Genomic DNA, 20028 nt, shown 5'->3' with positions numbered 1-20028 from the left:
GATCGTAAAAAGAGCAAATTGGTAAAGGATGCAGCACTGTAAGCAAATGTTATCGAGGGCAAGTATTGTAGAGCTATAGGGATATGGTCTATTGCATTGCAGACCATGTCCTAGGAGCATGACAAAGGTTAGATCCTATCTAGCCCCTTGATCACACCTAGTAGTGAGACCGCGATGGACTTCTCCGCCTTATTATGATTTTGAGAGAGATGGAGGGACAGAAAGCCAAGTCAACAGCGACAATGAACAAACGTGATTACAGATGAAATAGATGAATAAAAACAAAAAACACTTTAAACATGAACAAGGTAATATTGTTACCTTTTTAAAGAGTCTACACTGCTTCAGCTAGGAAATGAGTGAAATGAAGAACAAGGAGTGACTGCGTAATGAACAATGGTTCTTTCCATTTACCGATCAACCCTTTACCGATCACCAAAACAGCTCTGACCCGTGGAGGCATGGACTCCACAAGACCGCTGAAGGTGTCCTGTGGTACCTGGCACCAAGACGTTAGCAGCAGATCCTTTAAGTCCTGGAAGTCATCCATGGGGCCTCCATGGATCAGCTTGTTGCTCCAGCACATTCCACAGATGCTCGATCAGACCCTTACCCCGGCCATCCACATGATTCATCAGACCAGGGCACCTTTTTCCATCGCTCCGTTGTCCAGTTCTGATGCTCACATGCTCATTGTAGGCGCTTTCGGCAGTGGACAGGGTCATGATGGGCACTCTGACCGGTCTGCGGCTACACAGCCCCATACGCAGCAAGCTGTGATGCACTGTGTGTTCTGACACCTTTCATAGCAGCATTAACTTTTTCAGCAATCTGTGTTACAGTAGCTCTTCAGTGGGATCGGACTTGACGGGCTAGACTTCACTCCCGACGTGCATCAATGAGCCCACGGGCGCCCATGACACTGTCGCCGGTTCACCGATTCTCCTTCCTTGGACCACTTTTGGTAGATACTTACCACTGCATATACCAGGACCACCCCACAAGACCTGCCGTTATAGAGATGTTCTGACCCAGTCATCTAGCCATCACAACTTGGCCCTTGTCAAAGTCGCTAAGATCCATACGCTTTCCCATTTTTCCTGCTTCCAACACGTCAATTACCCGATGCTGATATTCGATTAGTCCCATTTTTAACCAAATTAAAATATACAGAAATCTGTAAATTAAATCATTGTCAGATTATTGGCTGGGATTTATTTCATTCTAGTAAGCAGGCCACCCAGAAATAACCTATTTCACAATTGTGAAATTTTTGATTTGCATTTGGTGGTTACAAATGCTATGCTGTAACAGCAAAAAAGGGCTTCAGTCTGAGTTCCAACTACCCCAGCAGCAGCACCTGATCTCAATGTGGCAACAACATACAGTGGCAAGATTTGACTGGTGAGACGGAAATAAAGTTGTTCATGAAGGATCTTCTGGTACCACTGCAGGACTGGGCTAGAAACTGATTTAGCAATTTATCAATGACCCATTGATAGATGGCACGCCCGAACTTTAAATGGTCTTTGCCCTTGAGATGGCAAGGGAAACTCCCCAAAACCGAGAGGTAAAGAGTACATAAAGGTGTACTGTCCGTAAAAGATTCACACCAATGTTTACCCATCTGGACCCTGGACAGTTTGCAACATTCAGATGAATGAGAGTGAGTAACAGAGAGAGATGGAGGAAATCTCACCCTGGACTACTTTGCCAAGCCGGGCAATAATCTTCCCTACAGAGAAAGGGAGCTTGGCTGCTAATAATGTGCACATCACCTCAATGCTGGTGGTCTGTGTACTATATCAAAACTAAAACCACTGTCATTGCCATTCATATTGACAGAGAAATTGGCCTTCGTCCTGCTCAGAGAGCCTGTACCACGCCATGAACCAGTGTGCATTGTGTGAGAACGGGGAGAATCTACGTTGTTCTCAATCTCAAATCCGAAGGCTACAACGTCAGTTACAAAACCAAATGATGACTAAGTCACAAGGTAGCTATTGTGCTCAGTCTAGCACATATTGTGCGTAATCACCAGGTGCATGGAATTGACATTTCACTGCACATACTGTATGTATGAAAGTATGTACGTATATGTATGTGACGAATAAACCTCTTGAATCTTGAATCTTGAACTATGTAGTTAAATCTACTGAATTACAACCATTTCTGTACAGTAGGGCTGGGACATGAGCAACAAGGAACATCCTGTCATTAGCTCTGCTAACACGCTGCCATTAGCAGCTGCACTTAATAGTTGTGTTAGCCACCTTCAGGATACAGAAACACTACACATGATACATTATATTGCTGTCTATGAAAACCTTGTGTTATGTTATAGCAACACTTACTCAATAGTCAATTTATTTCCCAGTGCTGTCGGCTGTGGTTGTTTTTTCCAGTTAACCGGGGTCTGAAAATGTCTCATGCACTCCATCATAAACGTAGGCTAAAGCAAAGCGCCCAGATATTTATTGTCCCCGTTAGCTGTTGCCGGGCACAGTAGCGGCAGCCGATCTGTTGGATTTCTTCTGCACTGCACTCATACATGGTTGAATGTTGGGACTGCATAAACAATGTTAGAAAAATACTAATGTTCTGAGAGGTGATGTCCAAAAAACTATGACTGACTGTTCTATCACTAAAACGGAAGAAAAAGTTCAACCCAGTTGAACTTTGGGTGCAAGGGCGCACCCCGCGTCCTATGTGAAAGGTCCTTGAGTCCGTTTCTTACAACAGCCAAGGAATGGCCTTTTTAAAAGACTGGAGACTGGACAGACTTCAGGAATTTCAAGACTGTTCGCAAGGCAAACTGTGGCCCTCATCCTCTGTTTGGTTGATATTTGACCTTAATATATTGTTAAGTGCTTCCATTATTTTGTCCACTCCCTATTGAAAAATCTTAAGTCGAGGCCAAGACAACTCCCATCCCATCCCCGCCGTTTATAATTTCAGTGTACTAGCTATTTCAACCTACAATTCCAAAAGCTGCTTTTGGTAATGGCAGCTGGATGCAGCGAGTAAGGTAGATGAAACTTAAACGGACACTTTATACAGGACCATCATCACCGCTGTGCCACCAATTTACACTGTGTATAATTACCAATGAGGTCACTGGTTAGGCATTACTTATATTCTTTAGATTGTTACAGTATTCAAAATTACAGTTGTACTGCATTATTTATATGAGACTTTCTAATCGCATCGCTATCCACGGTTTTTAATCGTATTGCTTTAACCATGGTTTTTATTCTGCTAAATTATCAATTTGATTTATTTACATACAGGTGTGCTGTTCACATACGGTGTGCACACAGTACTTTAAACGGCAGCAGCCACACCACGCCACAGACCCCCCTTTGTAGTTCTGTTGTTTTTGTTTTGTTGTCAGACTTGTGCACACCCTGCTGCCATCAAACCACATAAGCGCCTCACCCCCGCACCCCAACCCTACTCTGCACACTGCCCCTGCCCCTCCCCACATCACATGCTGCATCTGGAGTATATTGTGTTTTATTATTGCTATTTTTTCTGTGTTTATAGTAAATGAAAGTGATAGAGCAACTTGGTGGTGTATGAAAAAAACCTTAGAGGAGCCTCCAAATTGCAATTCAAGCTGCCATGTATAATCACAATTTGTCCTGGTCACAGATTGATTATGACTTTCTGATATTTATCGCAAACCACGCCTGGGCTTAATATTTATGACTTTGTTAATTCCACAAGGTGGAGTATGTTAAGACTGCAGTGGAGAAGTAGTGAGCTCCGGTCTGCTAAAGCAGCTCTGGGCTGTTCCTCCAGATTCAGAGCTGAAGGCTCATTAATCTATTCTGGCGGAGGTCCCCAGCACAAGCAACCAGCACCAGAGAAGGATTCCCCATACCTTTTCTAGGACAATTATTTTACTTATCCAGTGCGGAATTCTCTTGGAGGGTAAAAAAAGGTTTTCTAGCATTTCTCACAAAGGTTTCTGGTCAGTAGAGGGTTACTGTCTGCATTAAATGTAAATAATAAAATCACTTCCTGCATGTAGGATGCCTGTGTGTTTCTTCCAACGTACACAAATTGATATGAAACTGCACAAAAAATAAATTAAGAAAATAAGAATCATTTTGGCCTATGTGGTACCAAGTATAAAGACAATATTAAGAACAAATGCAGCATGATTTCTGTGAAACATATTGAAGTCACTAAGACAACTACCTCTACAACACTACAACAGACGGAATATGACTTAAGACCGCACAATTTAAGAATACAAAAATTATTTCTCAATTTTAAAGAAAGCTTGTCAAACACCAAAGTATCACCTTCATCTGATTTATTGACAGATAATATGTTTTGGTCATTTGTGCTTAAGCTTTTTAAAAAGTCATTTGAGTTCTCAAAGGTCATCTTCAACTCTCAACACTCTCCGGGAGGGCCATGGTAGACTTCAGCACCATGGACAGTGTGCTCCTACAGCGTTTCCTTCACTATAGACATAAGTGGGAGGATAGATTCAGCTACACCTACAGTGCTTTTGACAGCACCAATGTAATCAAAACTGGTGTTTTGGTGTAGCGGGCCGTGGTGGACAGTTTGTAGCATGGTGAATTCATCATATGTTTCAAAGTCAGTTCTCAGTTTCCCTGAAGATTGCTTTACATTCCACGCAACTGAGAAGTGACTCATCACTGAGCAAGCATAAACGGTACCAGTGGGATTAATCACTGGGCAGGCCCGTACGGTGCCGAGGGCGGTGTTTGGGGAGGAATGGTAGTCACCAAGGATGCCCATACGGAACCGGTGTCACCAAGTATGCATTAACGGTGGGGTTAGTCACAGGAAAAGCGCCTACAGTATTGGTGGAGATAATGGGGGATCGAGGGTAGCCACTGGGCATGTCTGTGCAGTGCCAGTTATTGAAGATATTACATGTATGTATAGATGGATGGAATAGTGGTAGGCCGAGGGTGCCGGATGTGTGTGGCTTTGGGACATCAGAACTCACTGTTGAACTTTCAGGAGATGCAGCGGAGTGTAGCTAGGGATGTTACGATTAGCAGGTCTCACTATTAACTGCTCTGGCATTCAGCATTGCATTCAACACTTCCAGCGACTACCGAGTGAGTTGTTCGTATGTGCGATGTGCCTGAGTGGCTTGTGTGTAGGCCTAGTGGTGCCCAGTGGCTGTGGCTACTAACGACAGCTTTGTGTATAGGAGCCTACAGGTTGAACATGCTTCAGCATCTTGGAGAACAATATTCATCCCCCACGTCAAAGTCATTAGCTAGAACCAGAGCTGGCACAAAACTCACTCTGGAGCATTTGACAGCAGGGCAGACGTGCATGAAATTATTTGTTTTCGATTTTGGGTTGCGATCTAAGGAACGTTACCATCACGCTTATCTGGCTTATATCTTTGAATACCATAAGGCCCATGTAATTCAATATTATAATAAATACACAAGATAACGCAGTTGTACTATTTTTTGCCATACAATTTTTGTTTTAAACTCGCAATGAACTCCAAACATTGGATTTTGTTTTGTGGATAAAATGCTTCGTATCTTTCTTATTATGACAAGCAAGACCAGTTCGTTGTTTTTTTGTTTTTTTTTTAAATCAACCAAAATGAGGAAAAAAAATACCAACCTAGAAAACACAATTGTTTAAAAACACACTGGAGGCAGCTACCTGCATAGTTATCTACGGACACATTTTATGTGTGGGAGGCAGCAGGGCATTGCAAGGCTGCATTTAGCCACTTTGGTCTAATTGCAGTATTTGCTCGCTGATACCCATCATCACTTAAGCACTCCATTCATAACAACTCTGGCCTGGTTGACAAGAGTAAGTATACATGGATGGACTGCTTTACAATAGCCATTCAAAATATTAGTCTTAGTCCTTCAATAATATAAGTGGGTATTTAACTGGAAATTAGGGTGTTTGTTTCCCCTCTGCCACCGATTTGCAAGTGAAAATCCCATATAACTACGACATATCTACTAAAGGCCGAATAACAACTTTGTAAGAGTAGCAAAGGCTAAAGGCTTCCCAATTGCATGAAAAATGCTTATACTACAAAATGCATACTACCTATACTTATTAAATGCAACCAATACAAATACTTGCATTTTTACAAGTCAGCTATAAAATCAGGTCTTCATTAAGGCCTCTATGTTGCTGTGCACAGTGTATTCAGTCACAATATTTGCAAAGACATTGTACATCTTACTAATTCATGCATTCATGCAAAACATGGAAATGAGAAATGGATATTGAAAAAGCCAAGATGTGTTCGGTGCCATCATATGAAGTGACACTGTACAGTATGTGTTGCATGACTTTTTATTTTTTCATCAAATTCAGATTTTAAAGGCAACTGATTGGCAAGCTGTCTCAGGACAGTTGGCAAATGGGCGGACAGCGGAGGAGTTTTGAGGTGTTAAAGTTCAGGCAGGAGCGACGTGGCACCCTGTGTCCTGCCAACAGCCCTGCAGTGGCGCAAATCCCTGACTAAGTTGTTGACCCATGGCCCCCACCTGCCTGGCCCATCTAATACGAATGAAAGGCATCAATTCTCAAGCTGCCCACAGCACCAGAAGGCTTTTGACTCATGCCCATCTGTCCAGGGAGTACATACATTAAGTGAAAGTCAGGCTACTGGCTCCGTAGCCAGTGTGCCTTTAAACCAATAAGTAGTCACATAAGATGTAAACTTAATTTTGAACCAGGGATAAAAAAAAACAAAAAACACTCATCAGTGCTGAGTACATGTCAACTGTTGGCCTTATTTTCCCAAAAATAACTATAAGTTGTTGAGCTACAGCCTGTTTATCAATCATTTTTACACAGAGCACATAAAAACAGAAAAAACATGTTTGTAAAGACAGAAAAACAAAGAACACTAGAAAAATGAAGATAATATTCCATTTATTTTCAAATTAAAGGAGCAATAGACAACTTTTCTGCTTTTACTAATTATGAAGTTAATGTTGACTGCACAGTGTTATGGCTATAGAACAATGATTCAGCAGCGTTTGGATTGGTTCTCTATAAGCCTCGATATCACTATGCATTCGGACTGCCAACGGGAAAAGGATGGATTGGTGGCAGCATGTCACAGGACGTGCGTCAACCAATGCACAACCATTAGCGGGAACGGCAGACTGGAGCATCTACTCCAGGTAGATCATTAACCCTTGAATATAAAAACGACTCATTGAAATCGGTTGAAAAATGTAAATGTTATAATGCTTTTTATCCAGAAAAAAAACACAGCTCCCCCGTTTACTTCTAATCCTTTACACGCCAGTTTTGCCCGTTCCAATATGGCGGCGACGTTGACATATCACAGCAACGAGCCAAAGCAGTCAATGCGGCATCTATGTATATACTGTATGTCTATGATTGCACAACCAAAAGTAATAAAATAAAGAAATATATGATGACAATTTCAATTTACCTCCTCGGTGAACATGCTTCTTTCTTCTCTCTTATTTCCAAAGTGGTAATAATTTCCACGGAGCACTCTGAGGAAAACCTAAAGTGATCCAGCTGTCTTTGTGACAGCGGCGCAAACAATAATACCACTTGCTAGGAGTCGAAACATTGTCTATTGCACCTTTAATGCAAATGTTGTCTTCCATGCAAATCTGCTATTTCTGTATGACAACAATATGTTATATAATAGCATAGTCAAAGATGACACAATTGTCACTATCTTGGCGTTTTACCATCGAGCCATTTATTTGAAGATATCATGTTCTTCTATTTGTTATATTTAGACGTCTCTTCATCAATCAAAATCACCGTTTTATTATCAGAAGACTATCCCTCCAAGCATCAATCTACAGTATAGTTTTGTTTTTAACACGTGTCGCTATCGTGTTTCACAGCAAGTGTACAAAGAGTAAGCGTAGGCCCAACCTATGAACTAGCAACCTAGATGGGTGCCAGTACGGCTGAAGTAGTTACTGACAATAGAATCACAACAGCAATGTAAACCGGCGACACATGCGCAGCATGGTTTGAGTAGCCGAAATGAGGAAACCACAATAAAATCTCAGGATCTTAATGCCCAACGATAGCCATAGGTTTTGGTACCATTCCACCCCCTACAGCCAATCATTTTGGTCAAGTACTCAGATAATTCCGACAATTATTTCTTTAATGAAAAAATAATGCCTTCTTTATAAGTAAATAAAGAAGGCAAAAATACAGTCGTGCAACGTAGCGCTCGTTCCTGATTAGTGCGAGTGTGGAGATTTTAAATCTGTAGCATATATCAAAGACTGTGGGAAAGACACCAAAAACAAAGCTTTACCTTGTTGACCCAGTGGCATAAAGAGAAACCTGACGTTATCTCCCAGTCAGTCTGATGCTTGAAATAGATGGTTACTTTTAAAAGGTCAGTGCATTGATCCAGTCTCGCTGAACAACTCAATTTTGTGGTAATGGATATTAACCAGGTTCCTGTTTGTTTTTATGCTAAAATCATGAAGAATGTAAGTTTATGTTTGCGTGCAGAGTAAAAATTGTACTTAACTAATAACAATACTGCTTTGTTTAATGCACGGATTTATTGTTTGAATTATTTTCATCAAACTTGAATCAGAATTTGTCTTGCCGATTTCAAAAGCTGGGAACTGAATGCACCGAAGAAAATATATAGAACATAGACAAGCTCATTATGTAGCTCGTCATGTAACCCTGAACTCCTGTGCATGCTCCATCTTCTTGCTGTTAAGGACTCTACCAAGGGAAAGTGGATCATTGTTCACTATGCTCGCTAGCTACTGAAGCAAGCTTACACATGCATTGTAGTTCTTCTTAACTCAGTCAGGACGGACATCTTTTGACTGACACCTCTCTAGATTTGGTTCTAACAACTCCACTAGTTCTTCGCAGAGATTTTGAGGGCCAACTACAAAGGGGGAGTGAGTCATTTGTGCTTGGTAAAATAAATTAAATCATTCTCTGAGGTGGAATTTCCATTTAAAAGTTAAAAAGAGACAAGCATTACCGTACCTGCCCTGGATGGATGTCTAAGTAGTGAAGCACCTCTTTAAGCATCACAGGCGTGTGAGGAGGCTGTTCAGTGGAAACTGGAGGGAGTTGTGATGTGTTCTTGGGGCCAAAACTGGAAGATGAACTAGCGGCTGATGCCTGCACGTATAACCTCCAAAATGCTCGGGTCCCACAACCAGCAAGAATTGCTTTCCATGATCTCAAGCTGGTGTGCTTGAAGAAGTGGTCCACCATGATCCTGGATAGGGTAGTTCAGAAAATTGGGAGAGAGATTTTGGTTAGGTATGATAACTGAACAATACAATCCTAAACATTAAAGGCCTTAAATGTGTAGTATGATAAGAATTTAGTAAAAATTATTATTTTTTTAGGTTTTAAAAAGTTGTGTTTTCACAAACTTAAATTCTCAGCCCAGTGACTAACCCAGACCTGCCAACCCTGGGAGACTATTTTGAGTACCACAATAGTGTAACAGGGGTGTGGTGTGGCGTTTTAGTTACTGCAGCTAAATTACTCAATCAGTTATTCACACAGTAGCCGTCTCATAACGAGACTAATAACACTGTATGCGAGCTACTACAGCTAACAATATACAGTATACTAATTAATATCATTAGGATATACCCCTTGAAATCTATCATCTCCGTAAAGTTACCGAAGATGTTTACCAACTATAGATGCATAGATTGCAATTTTCTTGGCCGATTCCTATTTCTTAGTCTGACCTGCAGATTATGATTTCCAATCGGCTATACATCACGCTCATGTGATAGGACAGCTGCACGTATAGACTACCACTGCAATTTTAAGTTACCACAATAGTGAGATTTCTGATTTTGACAGTTTATTATTTTTCATTATTCAACAATAACAACAATAATAGAACATCAAACTGTCACTGAGTTCCAATAAAATAGAATATGGGAGTTTTAGTAGGACCCAACATATAACTAACATGGAAATGTCCAGTTCAAACTTCAAATGAAAGTCTCTTTCACTTGAGGTGCAAATATATACAAATATACTATATAATATATAATATACAAATATAAATATATAAATATATTTATATTATGTGTATATGATACTTTGCAAATAAATTGCAATCATTACAAAACAATAATCCAATTAAATAAATGGCCGACTTCTCACTTTCGTTCACTGGAAGTCCTTCTTCGCTCACCGTAGATTAAACCAAGTGAATCAAATCTAACGACTTGATTAACTGAGTGACTCGTCAAGAAGTGAGTCTCAAAAAAGAATTTTTCGTGACAAGCTGAGCTCCGCTGTGACAGCGATAGAAACGCAGTCGCACAATGTTGAAATATTGTCAGGCGATCGATAAATCATTTATGTAATCTTCTTTGTTTACCTTGAAGTACATCCAAACAGCTGACATTTTATTTTTTTTGCTCTCTTTTTTGAGCGCCAACTGCGCAACTAGCACAATACAGGGCGTGTAAATTTGACCGGCACAGATCAGATAGATATCTGACACTGATCGGCCAGAAAAAAAAACAACCAATTCCGGTCACCGGCCAATCGATCGTGAATCTCACATTTTATATTGAACGTTGGCAGGTCTGCTAATCCCAGAAGCACCGTTGATGCATGCTCAGTGCCACCGGTCTTGTATGGGCCTTCCAAGTGGCTACCATCCATCCTCAACTGCCACCACCAATACCATATGGGCTTGCCCAGTGGCAAATTCCATTGGCACCACTAATGTGTGCTCAGTGCCACTAGTTCCATACAGGTCCGCTCGATGGCCAACATCCATCCCTTAACATCATCAAGAGTTATCTCATTAACGGACACGTTTTCTCATGATCCAATGTTTGATGAACCCTTCCGGTTTGTTTCAGCCAAAACCTTTAGAGATGATCTGAGAGAAAGACCTCAAATATGGCAAATTCCTATCTCCATCGCTCTACTGTGCAATGCCACGATCCCTTGATTCACCAAATAAATCTGTACACTTTAACTTCCTTCTCTCAAAGGCTTCCTCCATTACATACTTCAACAGAAATGTTAACTCAATGAAATACACAACTTGCCCCCTCTCTGAATACAGCACAATATCTGGTCAAGGTAGTAGACACAATAATCTGTGGAACCTCAAGTTGCGGGCAAAGATCTGCCCATATCCTCCAGTCCCTCGTCCTCCACAATTTCGCAAAGTTAGAATTACAAGCCTGTAGTGTTATAATGTTACACAACCAATGACACATTTTGAAAGCAGAATGTTTTCTGTACCCTCGATAATACAGAACATCGCGATATCTGCCACCATATGCAATATTTTCACAGTATCAAAATATGGCCGCCCCCCACGGGGTGCGATGGACGGAGCAGCAGAGAACACGGACAAATCTTATTCACTTGTGCGCACAAAGATGTATGTTGACGTATGCGGGAAACAGCGAGGAAGCCGATGGAGGATTTGGATGTGGTGGTCAGTTGATTAAGTTGCGCCTCCATTGTTATTACATGCATTATTAAACTTATATTATAAAAATGTTTAATAATTGTAATACAGAGCTGCCAAGTCTTACGCTTTTAGTGAGACCTGGCAGTTCACACAGACAGTTCACACGCTCACACCTTGTATTTCTCTTGCTGAGAATCCCAAAATAAGTAAAATTCCTTTCCCGAGCATGTCACATGAACTTCCACGTGCAACTTTTTAGTGGAGTGGCATAAAGCTTCACCTTTTCTCTAAAGAAAACAAATAGTGTTTTTATTGTAGATGTATTGGTTGTAATTGAATGAAACCAAAGAAGCGCCGTGCACAGCCGCGACACAGGAACACTTTCTCCGTCGACCGTGAACAACGATAATAATAACGTGTATCGCAATACTTGGCCGGCACTGCATCATGATATTACATTTTGGATATCGCCTGACTGAGTTTTCCGCTTCCCCGTCGCCCTGATGGAGAAAACAATGTATGTGGATGTCAAAAAACGTAGTACTAAACATAACTGTTCTCACAACAACCACAGAAGTCATTGTTGCAAACTCAGCCTGACGAAGATAAATAAACTGTTCGGATATTTGGTCAGTATTATGCCTGGGCCGTACGGCAATGTGATTGGACATTGAAGAGGATTGGCTTATATTGTGACGTTGACAACCAATAATCATCGGAGGATGTTTGGGAATAATTTATGAGAAGCAGATCCAACAACCAATCCTAATTTGGCCAGGTCAATAACGTATCTAAGCTGTGCAGCCAAGCAGAGCAGTATAATAGCTCATAAACTGGCATCTCATACATACTATATGGCTGAATTTTGATTTATCAATTTGGTGAATCACATATTATCTTTATCAGAAGTTTTGGGGTGAAGAGTGTGAAGTACATTTGGATGCAAAGATCTGGAGGCATTTCTTCTTGAAGAACAGGGCAGTTCAGGACTTTTATGATTTGCATTCCAAATAGGATTGAAGCTCTTCTCAAGGCAACCTTCAGAAGGCAACCTCCCTTCAATCGTATGAGGTCCTTGATATGAATATTGAAAGCTGTTTTCCCATCCCCTGTAATTAAACAATGCAGTTTCATCTGGCAACCAGAGGAAACTTTTGAAGTCAAATGAAGCCTACTTTCTGACCGAAGTGTGTCGTACTTTAGTGTTTATTACACATTATTTTGAAAAGCTTTGCCACTTGGTACCTCAGGTGACTCAAATCAATGCAGTTAGCTTAGTTGAGACCCACGCTGCCATCGTTGAACTTTACTTTTTCAACATAAAATGTTTAACAATTTTTAATACATGTTCATCACACATTAATTTCTATTGTTTCACAACCATTTACCACAGTTGTCCCAAAACAATGAGGTTAGCCATCTTCTCCATGATGCCATGAAAGACATTTACTTTTTCCAAGAACTTCAGTCTATCATAGCACAGGCCCAAACAGCTCTAAATGTTAAATAATCCTAAACAGCCCCCCAGGTGGATCTGGAGGAGTAAGCCGCACACCAAGAGTTGCGGGATTTCCAAAGAGCCCAGTGGGGCTCCGAGGTGGAGGAGGAGGGGGAAGGACAAGAGCCAGCTGAGAAGGCACATGGTGCTGCTCACAAAACGTCCCAGGGGCCTTTCTACCAGGAGCTGCTACGCCTCCTGGAGCGAGCTGTGGCGAAGCTGGGGATACCGTGGGCAGATCCCGAGCCAACTGCTCCCTCCATACTGTGCGGGGCCTATTTTACAGAGGCAGGGAATTGGCCTTCCTGTCTGTGCCTCCCAGTGCTGGGGGATTTTACTAAGGAGGTATGGTCGTCTTGGTGTGCTCCTCAGAAGACGCGCTCCCCTAGCCAGCTGCTCAGCCAGTGGTCAACCCTGGACACCAAGCCGGAGTTGTGATACCTGGCTATGCCCCCCCTGGAGGGAATCGGTAGCTACTCACCTGTGCCCCTCCCTTACAGCAGAAAACCCTCAGCTACCGTTCAAGGCATGTAGGCTGACGGCAAATCTGGCTGAAAGGTCATACAAGGCTGCAGCCCTGCTTAATAATGTCTGCCTGCTGCAGGCCTACCATGCCAGGCTCCTACAGGAGCTGAGGAAGAAATGGTCCACCCAAGAAACCTATGCGGAACTGCGCAATGACACGACATCTGCCTCACAATGGCCAAGAGTGCAGCGCAAGACGCAGGAGGTGTGATGGGGTTTTCGGTGGTGACACAGCGCCACCTGTGGCTGACCCCGTCTCAGATTTCGGAGAAGGAAAAGACAAGGCCGGAAGAGGACAGGGCTTTTACTGCAGCTTTTACAGCAGATATTTCCTCATTGCAAAAAAGGAGGGCTCCTCTCAGAGAACAATTCTTGCATCGGATTAGCGCATTCCTCTGCTGGTTATGGATATGATCTGGCATTGATTGGGCCCTGCAGAGGTGGATCTGTTTGCTTCACGAAACATGGCTCATTGTCCTCTATGGTACTCCATTCGGAACAACGGCACCCCCATTGGGCCACAATGCCCTGGCTCAGCGCTAGCCTTGGGCTCGTTTGTATCCATTCCCTCCCCTCTCGCTGTTACAGCAGGTGCTGGACGAGGTGAGGGTGGAACTGGTTCCGGTGGAAACTTGGTGGTTAACACAAACTTGGTTCACGGACCAGAGGTCTCTCAACTTGGGTACACCATGGGAGCTCCCGCTTCGACCGGACATCCTGACGCAGGCAGTGGGGGAAATCATGCATCCCACTCCAAACAAGTGGAAACTGGTCGCCTGGCCCTTGAGCAGGACTGGCTGTTAAGCAAAGGCTTACCCATGGAGGTGGATTTTTGGCAAATGTTGTCTTCCAGGTTCCTGCAGGGCTCCCACCGGTTACGCCTGCCGGATTTGGTTTTGGTGTTGAATGCCTTGACGAGACCCCCAATCTAACCTCTCCAGAAGATGGGATTAAAATATTTGTAGTTGAAGTCAGCAATCTTTCTGGCACTTGTCTCAGCAAAATGTGTGGCAAAGCAGAAAATTAGAGTGTTACGCTGAAACCAAATCTGGCTTTTCAGCCCCAGAACATAAAAGTGGGATTCAAATCGACCATGATTGATCTCTCTTTGGATAAGAGGAGGACGAGAGGCCGCACACTTTGTGCCCTGTTCAGGTGTTATTGGTCTCTGTTGAGCGCACGCGGCGTACACAAGTCCGACCAGCATTTTGTCTGTTATGGATCTCCGACAATTAGGAAACCCCTTTCCAAAAATCATCTCTCTCACTGGATAGTTGAAGCGATCTCATTGGCCTACTCCTCTGTGGTGCAGGAAGCCACAAAGGGTCTTAAAGCGCATTCTACTAGATGTTTGGCTACCTTGTGGGCACTGTTACGAGGGGTTTCAGTCGAGGAGGTGTGCGGTGCTTCTTCTTGTATTACCCCGCAGACGTTCAGATTCTAGTCTCAACATGACGGCTTCAGCACTGGTGCAGGCTGTTTTGACAGCTGCCAGCCTGCGTACAGAGTTATTCTATGTGGTTGAGAGTGGTTACGGTCAGGTAATACAAGCTCAGCTGTATGCGGAATCCCCACCAATTGCGATCGGTCTGGGGGGGTCGTGATATCATTTACCTCCGCACCCTTTGAATAGGTTCTGATACGCTGGAAGTGGGGTTTGAGGCACACATCCATCTGCCAGTTGGTCCTTGGAATGGACTACCTGGACCCTGCATAGGACACGAGTTCTGACAATGTGGTCAGTGAGGGTGGTGGGTATACAATATGGCATAGTAAGTAAGAACTCGAGTTGGAAATTAAGTTGTGCTACAACCCTGGTTTTACGAATGAAGAACAAGAGTTCTTACCGGTGGCCTCACTGACGAGCTCAAGAGCTGAATATGTCAGGAAGTATCACAGGCGGTGACCCAGTATGTATAGTGGGGGGTGGGCCTTATCATGGGTGCCCAAGTGGCCTAATCACAGCCTGTCATGGCCAAGTCAAGACTTAGTTGGTTTAAAGGGGCTTTCAGCTTTATTCAGTGGAGCTGTCTGGAGACAGCTTAGGGCATAGTAAGAACTCTTGTTCTTCATTCGTAAAACAAGGGTTAGCACAACCAAAACATTTCTACTCTGAGGTCTTTCTGGATCGCCAAGTTCATAACCCTAGCTCTAAGGGTGAGCCCAGCAACACTGCGGAAGAATCTGAGACCCTTTGGTCATTACCATAGGTGAGTGTTGGACCAAAGATTGACCAGTAAATTCCCAGCATCGCCTCCTGACTCAGCTTTCTCTTCAACATGGTACAGTGCCTGCATTAAGGCAGATGCTGCACCCATTCCCCTGTAAATCTCACAATCCCTTTCATGCTCATTTGTGAATATGAACCCGAAACACCTAAACGCCTCCACTTGGGTCAGCTGCTCTTTTCCGTCTCAGAGGGGATTAACCACCATTTTCTGGGCGAGAACATTGGCCTCAGATTTGGAGGTGCTGACTCTCATTCCCACCGAGTCCCACTCAGCCCAAAACCATTCCAGTGCATGCATCCTGTCCATGAAATTCACAAACAGAATAGGACACAAGGCTTACCTTGGCCGTAGACCAGACCTACAGCGAATGGATTTCACACGGAGGATACAAATACAATTTGCACTCCAGTTGTATAAGTTCTGAATGGCATGCAACACCGGCCCGGTACCCCATACTCCTACAGAACCTCCCACAGAACCCCTCAGGACACGCATCAGAAGCGTTTTCCTCAAAACACATACATTGTATAGACTATCGGTCAGATCCTCCTTTCCAGTACCCTGGCATAGGCTTTCCAAGGGAGGCTGAGCAGTGTGATACTTCAGTAGTTGGAAGACACCATCCACAGTCTTCCATTTCAAAATGGGGACCACCACACCTGTCTGTCAATCCCCTGGTACTGTTCCTGAAATCCATGCAACATTGAAAAGGCGTGTCAACCATAACAGCCTCACAACGTCAAGGGCCTTCAGCATTAGGGGAGCAGTAGCTCAGGCGATAGAGCAGGTCGTCTAGTGATCGGAAAATTGCCGATTTGATCCTCGGTTGGAAGCGTACTGTGGAAGTGTCCTCGAGCAAGACACTGCCCTCGGCCTCATTTCTGAACTTGGTTTGAAATACAAGCTATTGAAATGAATGTATAATTACAACATAAAATATTCTTTACTATATTTTATTTTAAAAACTTCAGTAAAAACCAAAAGACTTAAGGCCGATATTGGTTTCAGACTTGTGTGTATTCCGTGTTCCGTGTATTCCTTAAAGTCATTTTCACTTTTTGGTACAGCAGTTCTGAGCTGTGTTGCAAAATACAATAAAAAAGTGTCCTGCAGCAAAACAAAAAAATCTAAGTGGAGTCAAACTAAAGTGTCAGTGATGAACATAAAAATGTGAAGCAACAAGATGATGTCACTTAGTGGCTAGCTGGAGCCAATCTCAATTGAAAATGGACGCAAGTAAAGGAAATTACCCTAAATGGGACAACAGTCAATCACAAGTCTATACACATTCACTCATACACCATTTAGAACCTATGTTTAACCTTATACCAATTTTACGCCAAAATTGGCGGGTATAACGAGAGACATGAGCTGAGACAATATTCTGGTTCCGAGACTGGCTTGGCTGGTGCTGGAATTGCTCCCGGCGGGGAGCGTGGGGGTTCTCCGCCGTGCTCCCCACGGTGTGATGCCGACAATCAAAACATTTCATGGTCCCTGTGGTTTGGTTATGGTGGGGTTTGAGCAGCCACACCTGTCCTGGGTCTAGGTAATTAGGACCCAGGATCAGTGTGGCTATATAGCTGTTGCTTGTTGGTTGGTGTAACAAGCAACAGGTAAAACCCCCATCCCCACACACACACGGAGAGGAGCCCTTGTGATGACATTCTGTCTAAGTGCTCCAGGGCTTGTTCCACCTAGCCCACTTGCTACAATAAACTGCTGTTCTTCTACTCCATCGTCTGTGTCTCTGTGCCAGAGGGCCCTGAAAACGCAACTTGGGTGGCAGGCGAAACTGTCACAGTCCCCCATGCAGGAAAAAAGTCATTAACTTCTAATTTTGATTTTTAAATCGGATATGAAATGAGTCTCCGAGACTATGATGTTCGCGGATGACATTGTGGTCTGTAGCGAGAGTAGGGAGCAGGTCTAGGAGAGCCTGGAGAAGTGGAGGCATGCATTAGAGAGAAGAGGAATGAAAGTCAGCAGGAGTAAGACAAAATACATGTGCCTGAATAGGAGGGAGGGTGGAGAAAAGCTGAGAATGCAAGGAGTGGAGGTGGAGAAGGCGGATGAGTTCAAGTACTTGGGGTCGATCATCCAAAGCAGCGGAGAGTGCGGGAGAGAGGTGAAGAAGAGAGTACAGGCAGGGTGGAGTGGGTGGAGAAGAGTGTCTGGAGTGATCTGTGACAGAAGGGTTCCAGCAAGAGTGAAGGGGAAGGTCTACAGGACGGTAGTGAGACCAGCTATGTTGTACGGTTTAGAGGCGGTGGCAATGACAAAAAGGCAGGTGGCTGAACTTGAGGTGGCAGAGTTGAGGATGTTAAGATTTTCATTGGGGGTGACAAGGATGGACAGGATTAAGAATGAGTACATTAGAGGGACAGCTCAGGTTGGACAGTTTGGTGGAAAAGTGAGAGAGGAGAGATTGAGATGGTTTAGACATGTGTGTAGAGATGAGTTACATTGGGAGAAGGATGCTGAGGATGAGGCTGCCAGGCAAGAGGAAAAGAGGAAGGCCAAAGAAAAGGTTTATGGATGTGGTGAGGGAAGACATGCAGGCAGTTGGTGTAAGGGAGGAAGATGCGCAGAACAGAAGGTATTGGAGGCAGATGATCCACTGTAGCGACCCCTAACGGAAGCAGGCCAAAGGAAAAGAACAAGAGAAGATATTAAACGATTGAATAATACACGGATATTCCTGTCTATTAACGCACCAATGTCTGGGGCCAAAACTACCGCGTCGATCCGGGTGTCGCGTTTACATCAGAGCCGAGCAGATAAAAAACCTGTGTCTATTGCAGTGTCATTTGACCCAGGACTGAAACCTGGATGTTACCTTTCCTACTAATGAAAAATGCCAGATGTTAGCGGGTGTTGCCGGGTTTTTGGGGCAGTGGGAAAGGGGTATCAGCTGTGTGCCTTTACATATGCTGCTTAGGTCACTTGCAAAGGTCAAGTGAGCCAAAAGCTTGCTTGACTTTTGTCAAAGAGCCTAAACTGTGAGTTGCTTAGCGACATTCATCACAGGCTCCCGTTGGCGCTCAGCGCATGAGTGAATTGACTGATAATATGTGTTAAAAGACATAGATTGAGAGATAGATCAATAGATAAATAAACGCGTAAATCAGTAAAAATACACACAATTATTTTTATTATATTATATTTTATTTTATATTCTGTTAACATAAGAGTATTATTTGCTATAATTAAGCATTATGATTTAAAAGTACATTTTCTGGCCAGATTTCACAATAATGGAAATGGAAAATGAAAACTAGTGAAAGGTTAACAGGATGAAAAGAGCATTGTAACAGTGAGAGGGGAGGGGAATAAGGTGAGAGTACAGGAGACGGTAGAACATTTTGTCCTTTTGTTTAGGTAACGCACCCAATCACTGCATAGCCTCCACACACACACAGGCAAAATAAGAATGAGTAATTATACCGTTGCTACGCATACAGTGTCATTATGATGTCACAAGAGTGTAGATGACAAACGTTCTGATGGTCGCTCGTTTCATTTGCAGTTCACGCACCTATCGTTCAGAGCAATGTGGATGCACCTCTCCCCGTTTACACATGGAAAAGCAACAGAACTTTGGCTCTTAATGCAAGTTAACATGTTCTGTAGGCCATGCACTCGTCCACAGGTATGGCTCCCATAGAATCTGTGCACAACACATCCAACATTTTCCAGATTGTCAGTGTGAGTTTGTCACTTGAAGTTTGTCCGTTTGTGAACCCACCTTGTGTAAAACATGTTGGGTTACACCCTTATATGGATAGTCACGTTCAAGATTTGTTTTCATCCGTGGGAAATTGCGTGCGCCGTTACGCAAAACAAACACACGTTGGCCCGTCCAGAGCCCGTACGCTACGTCTGCCTACGTAGCTGTGTGGGCGGTTCTTCCACGCAGACCGGGACACCTGCGCGCTCACGCTACCGAACGCAGGTGGACGCAAATGTCCCTCGCCACCTGCGGGTGCGGATCGGATCTGAAAGCGGGTTGCGTGCGTCCACACGTGGATTGGCCGTCCACGTGTGCTCGGACCACCCAGGACACTGCAATGGCAGGCGCGAACGGGGCCTGTTTACAACGAACCGGCGCCACCCTTGGCCGCCCAAGCAAGGCGTGGGTCACTCCACCGCAGGCCGCCGAGTAGGCATTCTGCGGTGCTCTGGTATAGCAGTGCGTACGACTGTGTTTAAAAGCAATGAAATAGCGATTGTTACGGACCGAACGTTGACCGTGCGCGTAGCGGAATGCGTTCGCTTACCGAGCTTGGCGACCGGGTGGCTCCCCCTCACAACCCACGCGG

General features: G+C 43.7%; 1 protein-coding gene across 1 annotated transcript in view; it reads right to left on the bottom strand.

The window, feature by feature from the left end:
* Nucleotides 1-20021, bottom strand: part of mettl15 (methyltransferase 15, mitochondrial 12S rRNA N4-cytidine) — an 81520-nt gene extending 61499 nt beyond the window's left edge. Inside the window, exons 1-2 of the mRNA XM_079997398.1 lie at nt 19987-20021; nt 9022-9259 (exon numbers count right to left, since the gene is read on the bottom strand). Of these exons, the coding sequence (XP_079853524.1) occupies nt 9022-9255 (234 nt within the window). The 5' untranslated portion in view covers nt 9256-9259; nt 19987-20021. The remainder of the gene's footprint in view (nt 1-9021; nt 9260-19986) is intronic.
* Between the last annotated feature and the right edge of the window lie 7 nt (nt 20022-20028).

The sequence above is a fragment of the Zeus faber genome, assembly GCF_960531495.2.
Source record: "Zeus faber genome assembly, chromosome: 3".
Taxonomy (NCBI): domain Eukaryota; kingdom Metazoa; phylum Chordata; class Actinopteri; order Zeiformes; family Zeidae; genus Zeus; species Zeus faber.
Note: the sequence above shows the minus strand (reverse complement) of the source record. Positions and strands in the feature narration are given on the sequence as shown.